Source organism: Spea bombifrons, chromosome 5 (genome assembly GCF_027358695.1).
Source record: "Spea bombifrons isolate aSpeBom1 chromosome 5, aSpeBom1.2.pri, whole genome shotgun sequence".
NCBI lineage: Eukaryota > Metazoa > Chordata > Amphibia > Anura > Pelobatidae > Spea > Spea bombifrons.
The window spans coordinates 64,140,788-64,155,082 of record NC_071091.1 but is presented as its reverse complement, the minus strand read 5'-3'; the positions used below and the strand labels follow the sequence as shown (position 1 = coordinate 64,155,082).

At 38.4% G+C, this 14,295-nt stretch overlaps 1 protein-coding gene across 4 annotated transcripts in view; it reads right to left on the bottom strand.

Moving 5' to 3' along the window:
• Positions 1 to 14,295, bottom strand: part of HIVEP1 (HIVEP zinc finger 1) — a 98,085-nt gene that overhangs the window by 15,691 nt on the left and 68,099 nt on the right. For all 4 annotated transcript variants that reach the window (XM_053468244.1, XM_053468243.1, XM_053468245.1 and 1 more), the window contains 2 exons: positions 2,866 to 8,591; positions 1,427 to 1,554 (listed from right to left, as the gene is read on the bottom strand). In XM_053468244.1, coding sequence (XP_053324219.1) covers positions 1,427 to 1,554; positions 2,866 to 8,591 — 5,854 coding nt within the window. The remainder of the gene's footprint in view (positions 1 to 1,426; positions 1,555 to 2,865; positions 8,592 to 14,295) is intronic.

The window sequence follows — 14,295 nt, the reverse complement described above, 5'->3', positions numbered from 1 at the left end:
GCTTTTGCAAAAGGTACACCACTGAAATTTAAAGGGATCTCTGAGCTACGATATCCACACACCTGAGAACTAACACCTGAATCCGGAAGTGGACACGGGCGGTTTTGACACGCCCCACTCCCTGCCCATTTCCCCTTTAAATGAGGGGGGGGTTCCTGCGATGTCGGTGGGACCACTCACTGATGTCAGTGTGCCGTCCTGGCTGCGTCTCGTAAGGGGAGGCTCTGTGTAGCCAGAGCTCACAAGTTCCCAGGTATGCATATGCATTAAAGCGCATATGATGGCTGGTATATCCTTTTAAGTGTGATTTTTTTCCTGCCAGTCTAGTATTCCATCAAAATGGTTCTTTACTCATCTATCTTTCTGCATCACATTAAACAGCTCTTTCTTAACAGCCCCTTGCTTTAGACCACCTGGTGTTTTATTATGTAAACGGGGCAGAAGATACTTCTACGTTTCTATATACTGGGAAAATGCAGACTGAGGTATAGATGGCGTTGGTGATAAATAGCATGGTATTGACACGAACTGTATTATTATATGCTACAGCAGAAGTTCCCAGAGAAGTGCTCAACTATGCAGTAATGGCTAATATGCTTTCTCTCTGCCGCCACTAGTGGGTGTCTAACACCAATTAAACAAGTTATTGCAAAAACATCAAACATTCTTACTTTTAGACAGACTAGATAACCAAGTCTTTTTTTCCCCCGATATCAATAAATATAAAATTAAAGTTTTTATGCAAAAATCTTAAAAGAGAAAAAAACTCAAAAGTGCATAAAAGTGCTCAAAAGTGCTCAAATTCTATTAAAAAGTAAAAAATAATTAAGTTGAACCTGCATAATGAAAAGTGCAATCCATGTAATCCAAAGTGCCTTTGCAGAAAGCTCACCAATTTAAATATGCTTTATACAGGGGCATTCAAGCGGTTCTTGGGCTGACCCTTTATAATGTAAAATTAAGACAGAGATATTACACTGCAACCTTTTGCAAACTCTTCAACCAACTCTCTTTTTAGTTTACAGACCCAACAGCACTACAATGGAATAACAATGAAAAGGTGATCATGCTTTTTTCTCCATACGCTTACGCAGTTGTGGAAAAAAAAAAAGCGAATCCTATCAAATTGGGTGACTTTGATTTTAAGTGCCGCTTCCCTTCTAAGTTGATTAGCTGCTACTTGGCTCTGACAAAATGACAACCGTTTGCGTCCCAAATTCCTGTAGCCCCCTTCACAACAATGTAGTAAATAACAGCTGTGCTAACCCCGTGTTTAATTGAATAAGTGTGGAGGCAATTAATACGAACATGTTTAATTGTAGTGCCTCTAACAGCATATCTAGCAATGGCTCCAATGTAGATGACAATGGCGAAGGCATTCATTACACACAGGAACACAAAATGAATAGGAAACAAAAGGACTTGCCCTCCATCAAATATCTTGACTCTTCTTGGCTCAGCTTTGTTTAGAAACACTTCTTTATCTTGATCTGTATAGGTTTCTGTATTTTTTTTGTCATCTGGTTGACTTCCAGGAGATTTGTAGGAAGATAACTAATGTAGTAAAGAGGAAAAAAAAGATTTTTATTCACATAAGTAAGTAAGCTAATGCTTTATTCTTACACTAGGTGGCTCCGGCTGGATTTACATGGTGGCATGGATGTATGCCAGTGGAAGAGTGTGATGTATGCCCAGGGTAACTAACGGGCAGTTTATTTAATACTTGAAACAAACAAAAGTGAGGTCAGCACAAATTAAATAATTGAATAGGTATGGAGGCAACTACTCGCTATCAATGAGTGCTATAAAAAAAATGGAAAAAATGTACAATGATGAATAAACAATATTAAAATAAATCTGAATAGTATCAAACAATATATCAGTGTAAAATCCTCTTGTGGAAACCTCAAATATACTGCAGCAACCTCAAAAGGTGGGTACTCACAAACCAATCTTCATATACTCTCTGAAACCGATCTATAATAGCACACTATTCAGATTTATATTTATATTGTTTACTCATGTTTTGAGTATTACTTTTGTTTATATTCCTTGTATACTTTTTTTTTTTTTTACATTTTATATAGCACTCATGACTAGTGGGAGATTGCCTCCACACTTATTCAATTACTTGATTAGCGCCGACCTCACTTTTGTTTGTTTCAAGTGTTTTTTGTTTTTTTTGTAGGCGTTTTTTTGGATGCTTTTTATTTTAGATTCCTTAGCTCATTCATTTGATTTTTAGTTTCATTTAATTGCCAGTTTTTATCCCCAGTCCAACCCTGCCCGAAATTTGGTATATTGAGATAGATTGAGACACCAGTACTCAAACTATTGAGAATGTATCTAGATTTAGAGGCAGGGTAAGGCATAATGTACAATAATTGCATCACCTCAGTACAGTTATAATCTTCAGAACTATGGAAAAATAAGATCTTTATATACATATGCACACATAAATAGGATCCAAATGATTCCACCGTCCAAAAAAGCAGTTAAATATTGTTGATTCTTATTATTTAGAAATATATTAACAAGATTAATACATTATTAACCTCATTGTTAAATCTTTATGTTTGTGCAAAATTACTATTTCTATGAATATCCTCTTTGCACATCCTTTGCTTATAAATTTTCTTAATTGTGGTGATGCTATATTTGTCATTCAAAGATTAACAGTCATTAAGGCAAATGGTGGTAACACCAAATATTGAGAATTTTCTTTTTTCAGTATGTGCATTCTAGCAGTGGACTTTTAGGCCCTATTTAATGTCCATATAATATATAAATATAATTTTATTGGTTTCTTTGGTGTTTTTTTTTTATTATGCTGTGTATTCATGAGACATATAATGTCTTTCTTACCTTGTTCATAGAATTTTTCCATTTGCTTGAGTAAACTAGAATGTCTCGCCTTGGATGAGAGGTTTTCACTAGGGTACTTATGAATTTCTCAGACTTTTGTTTAGAATTCAGTAGAGAAAGTGCTACTTTGGTTGGTAAACCAAATATATTTGGGTTATTTGGACTAATGGTCCAGGAAGCATAGGCAGAAGTCTTTTGGTCGCTCTGTGGAAGATGCATTGGCTTCCGTTTTAACAGATAACACCATGTAAAACTTGTTGTTGTCTTCAGGCTTGGAAATGACAGTCTCTGCATATCCCCCATATTAACCACAGATATTGCTGCACCTAGTTTTACTTGTCCTTGGATCTGGATGTTTTTTGTGGAAAAAGCCAGCTTCTCCTGAGTACTATATACAGGCTTTAAAACGCATGACTGGGTACTTCCTGGAGAAGTTTCCTGTGGGGTTTCAGCTTCAGGACAGAATGATTCTGGTGATTTGTTTTTTTGATACTCTACCACATCTCGTATATGATTAGAAGGGCAAGAAACGGCTTTTTTAGGGGAACTGGAATCACCAAGCAGTATTCCTGAAAACCTATTAGCTTGATTATTTCTCCCTGGTGCTAGTGTATTATCTTGATCTAAGAACTCACTAGTGGTGCAGAGCTGACGTACTAGCATTGGTTTCCGTGGCTTAGTAGAGTCCCCAGGTTTTATATTCACCAGATGTACTTGTTGGCTATTGGTATGACATGCAGCACCGTTTTCATCTTTTACTCGTTTCTGATTTTTTTCCATGGCAATATCTAAACTGTTTGCTGGCGATAACATTCGCTTGCTTGAAGCAGAGGCCTCTTGCTGGGGAAGGAGACCAGGAACCGGCACTTTTTGCAGATTACATTTTAGAAAAATATTATCACAGTCATCCGCTTTGTTTGGGCTTGAAATAGGTCTGCTTGACTCTTCCTGAGACTTTGACATGTGTAATTTCTCTCTAATATTCGGCACTTGGAAATCTGCTCTGCAAGCTGTTTGATTGCCTTGATCCTGTGTTACTAAAATATCAGGAGGGGATGCAGGTGATGAGAAACCGTAACCTGAATAACTATAGTTATGAACTGGAACAGAAACTGAATACGCATTTTGACATTTACCACTTAATTTGACAGACTGATTCTGATTTTGAAGACTCTCTGTCCCGCCAGCTATAACGTTCCATGATTTGCCAGTGGTACTGGTAGAAGATCTATTTGGCAATAAGCTTACTGAGTGACTGGAAGAACAAACATTGTTTTCTTGCATTTTAGGAATTTTCAGCACATATTTAGGAGCAAAACGAGACAGTTCACTTACAGCATGGAGAACTGTATTTGTATCTTTACCATTTCTTCTTGGCTCACTTTGTATACTGTGACTAAAATCACGATCGAATAAGGTGGCTTTAGTTGTATGTACGGAAGTAGAATACAGAGAATGCTTACTAGACACCACACTTGCTGGTTGTGCATTTTCAGCCAAAAAAGACAGCTCACTGGCTGTTTTTTGTTTATTGGCTTCTTTAGAGCATACATTAATCTCTGTTAAGTATCTGTTCTCTATTGGCACATTAGCTTGTGGTAAAACCTGCTTCCCTACATGCTTCGATAAAGGGGCTGTGTCTTCAGCACCAATATTTAAAGATATCTGTTTTACCAGAGGCCCTCTCCTCCTTTCTAGCAAAGGAACGTGGCCAATATTTGTGGCACCTAGGGGAGATTTAGGACTCATGGTATTAATGGGCGACAACGACCTTGATCGAGACATGCTTCCGCAATCGAAAGATTTACTTCTATAATCTGTGACTTCCATTGAAGGCTGTGTACAGTTTATTTGCTCTGATGAAGCTCGTCTCATTTCCCTTTGACCACCAAAAACATTCAAGCCAGTTGGTATTGTGAGAAACTCAGATGATTTATTTACTCCATCTACTTTTGTGGAACTGTCAGGTTTTGCATATTCTTCTTTATCAAATGAAGCCGAGAGGCTTGACGCACGAGATAAGCTGCTCTCTCGACTTAAACTCCTTGAAAGCGTTGACTCAAAACTTGATTCACCAGATGAGTGCCCCAGATCAGCTAACCTTATTCGTTTCTTTTTGGGAGGAAGTTTTTCAGTAGGTAAATTAGAAAGGCTTCCACTACGTTGTGGCCAACAAAATTTCTCTTGTGTTTCTTGATCTTTTGTTTGGCTTTCTGGTACTTTATCTGGTTCTTCTGTAACCAATATCTCTGGGACCTGAATGTTATGCTGGCGTACCAGACGAGACTGTGTATTTAAAGCAGTTCGTTCAGCAGAAAGGCCATGCTGACTCTCTTGAACTTCTGGTCTAGGTGTTTCAACTAATTTGTTAGGGGAATTGTGAGAGCAACTGGATCTTTCATCATGACGGATGCCAACTCTATTTAAAGGATGGTTCACACTTTTATGGGGTTCATAAAATGGCACGGGTGAAACTCTTTCAACAGACTCAGATTTCTCAAATGAATTTGGCCTACTTAATGAATTTGTGTGCTGAATAACAGAAATCCCAGTTCCTTGACTTTTTGGTCTGACATTTTCTTGAGAAATTAAATGTACATTTTTCTCCACTGTAGGCTGCTTGCTATCTGCTCTGGTCTCTGTGCTCCTCGCCACCAACTGTACTTGAGGATTGAGGGTTGATACTGTACATGATTGGGAGCCCAATATAGTAATAGTAGATGAATTCTTTGTACAACCTGAACTTTTAACAGCTTCTGTACTCTCAGCAGCAATGCGGTTATCTGTTTGTTGTGGCTCATCATCATCTCCAACGCTTTTCATCTTTCTTCTTTTTCTTATTTGCAGTGGATGATCCAACACTCCTGATGAAGGACCTACTCTGTAGTGAAGAATTTGAGGCTGTGAGCTATTTACTGCTGAGCTGTGTTCTGTTTCCCGAGATACTGTTTTACTCTTTGGTCCATGTAACTCGGAACAGTAAAACTTCTTGTGATTTTCAAAGTTTTCTAATTTTCTGTACCTGTTTCTACAGGTTTCACACTCAAACATTGTACCTCTTCCTTGATGTGTTTTTTTTGTCTTGTCCAAACTCGAGCCTTGTATAAAAGATTTACTTCTCGGCAGCAAAACATCTGATGGAACTTTGTTTCCAGGATAACTTTCGTCTACTGAGCGTGCTGGCCCCAGACCATAGTGCTCAGTGTTTGAAGAGTCTTCTACTGCAACCTGTCTAACAAGAGTGCGAGGATGTGCGGTTTGCTGAGGGATAGAAGGTCCTGATGTAAAAACATCATCATAGAGAGAACCTATTTTCTCATCAAATGACTGACTGACACGCAGTGGCTGAGAAGTAGGTAACCCTGGTGGAACAGCTGAATAGCCTGTCGTTGGCATTGAATTACTTCTAGTAATTGGCAAACAATCCATTGAAGGATATTGAGAAGGAACCGAAAGAAAAAACACTTGCTTAGATTTATCAGTTGGCGTGAATGGGGATTTTGGTACGTCAGAACTTGAGCTAGTGCGTCTTCCTACAGGCTTTAAATCAAACTGGAAGGAGTCCTTAAATATGTAAGACTTTGGAGAATCAATGCTCCCTCTCCTTGAGAGAGAGGTGCGTCTTGGTTTGACACTATCTAGCTGTTTGTCATCTACTACTGCTTCATTGTCGGATATTAATTTTGAAATCCGCTCTTCCAGTGTTCTTGTTCCTAAGGGAGGTCTCATTGTTCCAGTAGTAATGGTTGATTTCTCAACAGAAATTGGTTGTATTGATGTGAATACTGATCCAGCTTTGTGTATTGTGGTGCTTACACTTAGGGAGATGTCTTTATCAGCAGAAGGCAGACGTTTTGGAAAAGGAGTCGGCAAGCTCATTGCTTGGTCTGCGCTTTCTGAACGAGAGAAATAACCAGAGTCGGTGCTTCCCAAGCTTCTAGGACTCAACATACATTTGTTTTGCTCTTCTTGGGAGCAATCTGTAGCTTGCTGTCTCTGCAGTAGTGCATGGGAAGTTACCATATTTGGCAAGTGTTTATCTTCTACTTGAACCACATCATCCTTCTTGTGAGTGGGCTGTTCCACTTCGCTTAATGAACATGCCCGCAACACATTTTGATTCTTGATTTTTGTTTTGAAATCTGGCATCTGTGCAACAAACTTCTCAGAAGTCGACTCAAGGACTTTAGGGCTGTCTGCTCTCAATGGAGAAATGCTGACCGGGTAAATAACTACTTTTGGTAAATCGGTGACTGCGGATTTTGTATTTTTCTCTTTCAAAGACGTCTGCTGTAACATTGCAACAGGGCAGTTTAAAGAAGACTGACTTTCTTTGTGTAACATATCTTCTGTTTTGGATACCATATTTACAGTTTCTGAACATTCTAAGCCAGGAGATGTCATTTCATCTTGCCTTTCCTCAGAGGTGTACTCATCATCACTTTCTCCACTTTCATCTACATCCGAATGAATACAGAGTACTTTTTCAGAATCACTTGAAAGCACCATCGCTCCAGAATCCGGTTGTAGACCAAGCCCAACCTTAATTGCATGTGCATGAGATTTTTTGTGCTTGTATAGGTTGCTTTTTGTTTTGAATGAAAATCCACACGTCACACAAGGGTATGGGCGCTCACCAGTATGAGACCGAATGTGCTTCAATAGGACGCTGGGCTTTGCACAAGCTCTGTTGCAATATTCACAAATATATTTACCTTGTTTTTTTGGTTTCTGGTCTTTTAGAACAATATTGCACATTTGCTCTCCACTTGCAAGTGAAGTTGCTTGAGCTAGATTATAAGAAGAATTTACAGACAACCTAGAGTGACTAGTTGAGGAAGAAGAGTTTCCTGGTACAGGAACAACCTGAGTTACTGTAGAAGGTGAAGGGTTAGCTATTGAAGAAGTTACAGCAACACTGTAAACTTGCTGGTGTTTGATAGCTTCCAGAGAGCTAGGACATGCAGAAGTTTTCTGTTCTTGCAGCCTTCTCTCAGAACGACTCTGTTCATATTCACTGACTGAGTGAACAAGAGCAGATGGAGAACCTTTTGTTGACATGCATAGCTGCCCACTAGAGCCAGAAGAATGGTAATCCAAATATCTTAAACTTGTTTCATGATGTGGAAGAGGGGATGAGGTTGTACATTTTACTAAATGTCCTTGTTTTTCTGTTTGTGTTCCACAGGGTGGCCAAGACTGGTTTAAGGTGTTGAGCTCGGGCTCCATAGCTTTCAACAACACATCGAAAGCTGAGTTTACACATGCATACTGTTTATTAACATTCTGTGAATTTATATTTGCACTCCTATGGCTACTTGGTAAAGGGTTGGAAGTAGTCCTTTCCTTTGATGTGGCCATTTTATTACCATATTCAGACTTCTCACTTCTCCCATTACATAAGTCAGGAGGTACAGAAAGCTTTTTAGCTTGCATTGAAATACCCGACTTCACAGATTGCACAATCAACTCTGGACTGATAAATTGTGTGATGCTTTGTTTCTGCTCAGGTAAAACTAAAAGTTCTTTATATTTGGAGCTGCTAGAGACACAAAATTCACTGCTGGAAGAGGCAACGGCCTCTATTTCATTCCTTTGCTTATCTTTAGACACATTCTTCAGTGGTGACTTTGGTATTTTCTTATGATGATTTTCAGTTACAATTTTTTTCCTCTTCACACCCTTGACCGAATCCAAAAAAGTTCTGGAACCAACGTCTGGGCTTTCTACATGGTAGAAAAATAATTTACATAAATTAAAAGAGTAATCTTGTAAACATGTTCATCAGCCAAATGTTTTAATTACATTTTTTCTTTTTCTGAATTAATGAAGCACAGCAGCAAGTAGCCTGGTCATCGTTTCTGAAGAGGACCTGTAATCTTGAACACGCAAAAGTATTTTGTGCATAAACTACACTTCCCATAAAGCTACATGGTTTAAACTTAATGTATCATTTTAATTTTGGATGGCTAAATAAGGCATAAGAAGGGGAATATGCCCCCCTCAATTAATATTTCATATGACTTTCATTATACTCTTGGATCTGCATTGCAAATAGAAACGTGTTATAAAAGCCGTGTAACATACAAATTGGGGGCAAGAAAACACATTGTAAAAGGTACTTTCAAAGGTGCTCCACATAGATGTGTAACCCACACAATACAGAAAAATGACATGAGGTCCATCTTAAATGCCATCTGTGATATTAAAAATAACACCTGATATAAATGTGAAAGTACTTGTATATAAAAGGAATCCAGAAACAAAAATCAATAGTAAAATGCTACATTCTTGGAAAAACAAATGCTGATTATAATTCTCATTCTTCACACCAAAACAAACAAAAAAACATAAAGATAACAAACAAACAAAACATGAAGCATACAGAAGAAAAGTGTCCTCTTCTATGGTAAGGACTACCATGGGAGTTTTATGGCATTGAGTGTTCCCAGCAAATTGATACTTTCTTAATGAATTATTTCTAGGGTTTTGGCATTGAGAAACACCAACAATGTTGGGTCTAATGCTGCACTCCAAAAAAAAAGTGTTAAATTAAGCAGGTAAGATGGGATGTGACACAAAAGTAGGTATTCAAAGGTTGGTGCCATAAAAATTGGAAGGGTTCTTAAAATAGTCTAGATTGTTTTTTTAAGTGACTAAAATTTGCTTAATTTGCATAACATCCTATGCAGCACAATTAATGTTTTGTCTAAGTGAAACTAAACCTTCAATTAAAGTTCATTCTCACCACCAGGCATCATAGCTAATACCTGGCTTTGCGATAATCCCAGGTGCTAACACCTCAGTCAGAGAAGAGGCTGAGGATTATGCGAGTCAAAGCAGTTGAAACATCAGGAGGTGCCTTATCCCCACTTAACATAAGGTTAGGTGATAACATTATTTAAAAATGTATGATATTACATATCTGTTTACCAATGCATATTCATGGTGAAAATGCCCTAGCCCTCATCTAAAAACAAACACCGCAGGAAATAACTCATCTTGCTCTTCTTTTAAAACACATAAATGAGAGCAATTCATATTTCACAATATTAGTATGTTGTAAAATAAAAAGCAGATGGTTACTATTAACGATTAATATTTAGAATTCACTGTTTGAAATGCACAGCCCTAAAGCCCTCCATACAGTAAAGGCACATCTTAACATAACACTAAATGTGGCTGAAAATGACCTCTCTCCGCAGGTGACAAAAGAACACTCTTCAATATGACTTCTCAGGCTGAACGCGAACTGCTCAAGCTTTCCATTAACTTTCCATTTTAATAAAAATAAAGGGCTCATAGCATGCAATATCCAATGTGATATTTATATATATCTATATATATATATATATATATATATATATATATATATATATATAAATATACACACACACATACACACACACTCTATTTTTATACTAGAGAACAATGAATTATGAAGCCTTGTTACATACATTAGGATGAAAAATCTAATTACCTTGACTGCAATATTCCTCCTAACGGCAATATTGGATTGGAAAACAAAAGATGAGCTTTCAGTAATTCTCAGAGCTGCAGTCCTAGCCATCTCAAGCCCACGCATTATTATAACACCTACCTTTTCCTTTCTCTTGCTTTGCTCTGTATTTCCCTGTCCCTCTCTCTGTTTCTGAAGCCTCGCACTCATACAGATATCTCTAAAAAAGATGTACGCATAGGGCTCACAGTTAATCCTATGCACTGGATGCGAGTCTAGATGCAGAGTTTATATGACACATATATGACCTGATTATATAACTCATTCTAGGAATACTGTCTTCACCTAATATTACAAACATCCTGGTGTGCTCATTCTACTTTCATAGTATTTGCTGGCTGAAAAATACAAACCTTTATTTGGAAGTTATGTATAGGTGTACTGTACACACGCACACTCACACTCACACTAAAAAAGCACACAGTGGTTGGCCTTCCATAAAGCATGGTGAACTCTGGAGAATCCAACTCAACATGCACTTTAGTGCCTCTCTCAGCCATACGTTTGCTTTTACTTGCATTCAACGATGGACTCTAATATCACTCTGCACACTCTCACCACTGGAACCTTCAGTTTGTCCCAGTGAGCCACAATTCATTGCTGCAACCGAAGCTAACGCCACTCACTGCAGTTTCCACTAGCTTCGTCCACTGCACTCATTGAGTTCTAGACACATATGCACTCCACAATAACTGCTAGCCTGGGTTGTGCACAGAATCAAAATGAAAAGACAACTTCCTTCTGCAGGTTATTACTGCGAAAGATGGTTCTATCTGGGGGGAAAAACCTTTACACACCAGAATAGCAGTGCAGATAATAGGAATTTTCTAGAGAGACATTAGAATTTAGAGATCAAAAAATCTAGGAGCTATCTTTTTTTAATTGGCGTCATACAGATATAACCTACGGGTAGGTAAAAGAACACAGAAATTCATGAAATCACTAGATGGAAACATGTGGAAAGAATAAAAAATGTGATACACGGAATCTAATACAGCATTATCCTAGTGGCATATAGCGAGTTTAATTAAGGACAGGGGCTTTAAAAATTTTTTTAAAAAATGTGTACCTTTTGCGACAAAAGCTGTTTTAACACTTCTGCTTTGTTTGTGTTTAGCTGTAATTTTGTTCTCTCTTCTTTACTGTACCTACATAAATTCTATACTTTCTTTCAGGACAAGAAGGTATTCTTTAGATACCATTGCTTAGATCATATAATCTATTTTACTATAATATATATATATATATATATATATATATATATATATAGTGAATTTAAAAAAAAAAGTATTTGAAAATCTTTTACTCATCTAAAAAAAGCTAATGAAAAATCCTGCTAAATAGATTTTAATAGTGTCCTGCGTTCAGAAATACCCAATGTTTCCTTGCAAGTTATAAAGCAATAAGTAAAAACGGTGTATTGCCATTTCAAATCTGTTCATCATGCGTCCATGTCCTATTTGGGACATCTTTGAAGCTGACCCATTTAATTTACTCCATCAAACCATACATTTTTTAAAACTAGACACAGCAGGGTATTTCAAATTGTGGTATTTATAATCTGTGTTCTACCATCAGCCTTTGTCAAAGTTTGTGGTAGTTATTTTGTGCCCCCCCCCCACATACATTGTATTCAGGTATGAATTTACAGTTCATGGGATATGTCACATACCACCAAAATATGTTTTCAGCAACATCTCCCGAGTATAGTGATACCACCTATGCATATGCCTGTTAAGTTGTTTCGGGGCTAAAAGGCCACATTTGGGAAATGTGCACTTTTCAACGTGGAATTTTAAAATCTGGTCATTCTGTGCCTATCTGGGACATCTCTGATGCCAGGCAATTCAAATTAGTCCCCATCAACCATATATTTTTGAAAACTAGATACCCCAAAGTATTTTGAATGGTATTATTTTAACACTTTCTATGCAAGGATTTTTGGAAAGATACAGCACCAATTATAGGACTGTTACAACATTTTATTTTACGTTGTTTTGCAACGGAGTGGTTCCTCTTACGGTTTCATGTGTATCACTGTAGTCTTTTAAAAAACGTATTACATTTTTATTTTACCTATTTTTTTTTTATTATTATTACTTTATTGTTTTAGTTTTTTTTAACTGATCGCATAATGATTAGTAAGCTGGGCTCCATTGACCTGCATGGTTGGCTGCAGTACTAGGCCTGGGAAGGCTCTGGTAACTTTTACTTTGTACGGATTTTTTAGTGTGCTGAAGAATGCCTCAGTGTCGAAGTATAACAGCAACACTGCGCAAAGAAAGACAAGCACATCAGTGGTCTATAACTATATGTTTTTCTGTTATGTGCCTAGATCATTGGTTGTTTAAGGGGTTAAACAGGCTGCCCTTAATTTATGTAGACATGTCCAGCATGTAGAATGGAAACTTTTCATAAGGATGATCATTTAGTGAAGAACACTAAAACATTATGCAAATATTGATCAGCAAAACATAATTAAAATGATTACTGGGAGACAAACGAACAGTTCTATGAGCAACATCAGCAGATGGCATTGATACCAAAGATGTTTCTTTTTGTTGGCATCAAACAAGTCTGAGTATTCTGGGCGTGCCAAAGTTGGATATATGTCCAATTCTGCTTAATTACTCTTGGCAAAGTCAGCTCTAGAAAAATGATAAAAACAATACATAGTATAGAACCAGTGGCGTCGCTACAGGGGGGCCGAATTTGGATCCCGTCTTTCTTTTTTTTTTTTTTTTATTTCTTTTTTTAACGCGGAGGAGAGAGAGGGTGCGGCCCGAGTAAGATCGGCAGCCAAGGCAACCGATCTTACGCGGGCCGCACCTCGAGCCCTGCTACTTACCTGTGGGAGGGTCTTCTGTAGTGCATAGAGGAAGCGGAACCTAGCACAGTTCACGTGACATCACATGACTGTGCTCCAGTCCCGCTTCCTCTGTGCTTTACCAGAGAACGCAGAGGGAGGCGGCGCCCTCTGCTGAAGTCTGTGAGCGGCGTCCAGGAGCTGCAGTGCAGGTAAGGGGTGGGGAGGGAGTTTGAATGAGAATGTGTGATTGAGGGAATGAATCTGTGAATGAATGAGTATATGAATGAATGAGTGTGTGTGTGATAGCATGGATGTGTAAGTGCTGGAACCTAGGCATGATGGGACTTTGATTGCTGTTAGCAATCAAACTCCTATCATGCCAAGTCAGCCAGTACATGCTGAAACCTAGCTAGCTGCCCCCCTTGTCTATTGATGCTGCCAGCAGTATGGGGTCTGCACATCACTTACAGCCACCCTGTACCAGCATACACTGGCTGACTTGGCATGATAGGAGTGTTATTGCTAACAGCAATTACAGTCCCATCATGCCTAGGTTCCAGCATTTACTGGTTGGATGTGTAAGTGCTGGAACCTAGGCATGATGGGACTTTGATTGCAGTTAGCAATCACACTCCTATCATGCCAAGTCAGCCAGTACATGCTGAAACCTAGCTAGCTGCCCCCCTTGTGTATTGATGCTGCCAGCAGTATGGGGTCTGCACATCACTTAAAGCCACCCTGTACCAGCATGTACTGGCTGACCTGGCATGATAGGAGTGTGATTGCTAACAGCAATCACAGTCCCATCATGCCTAGGTACCAGCATTTACTGGTTGCCTGGGTATGATAGGAGTGTGATTGCTGTGTGGGCAGTGTGGACGGCAGGGCTGGCTTTGGGGTGTGCAACCTGTGATCTATGCCTGTAATTTAGGGGGTTTTAAATATACCTTTAATGCTGTGTTTTTATGTGAATTCCAATTGATCTTTACCTGCAAAGCTGGGTTTTTGCGTTATTCTGTAGATCCATATCTATATATTTCCATACATTATTTATGTATACCGGCAAATACAGTGTTTGTATGTCTTATTCAGTTAATTAATA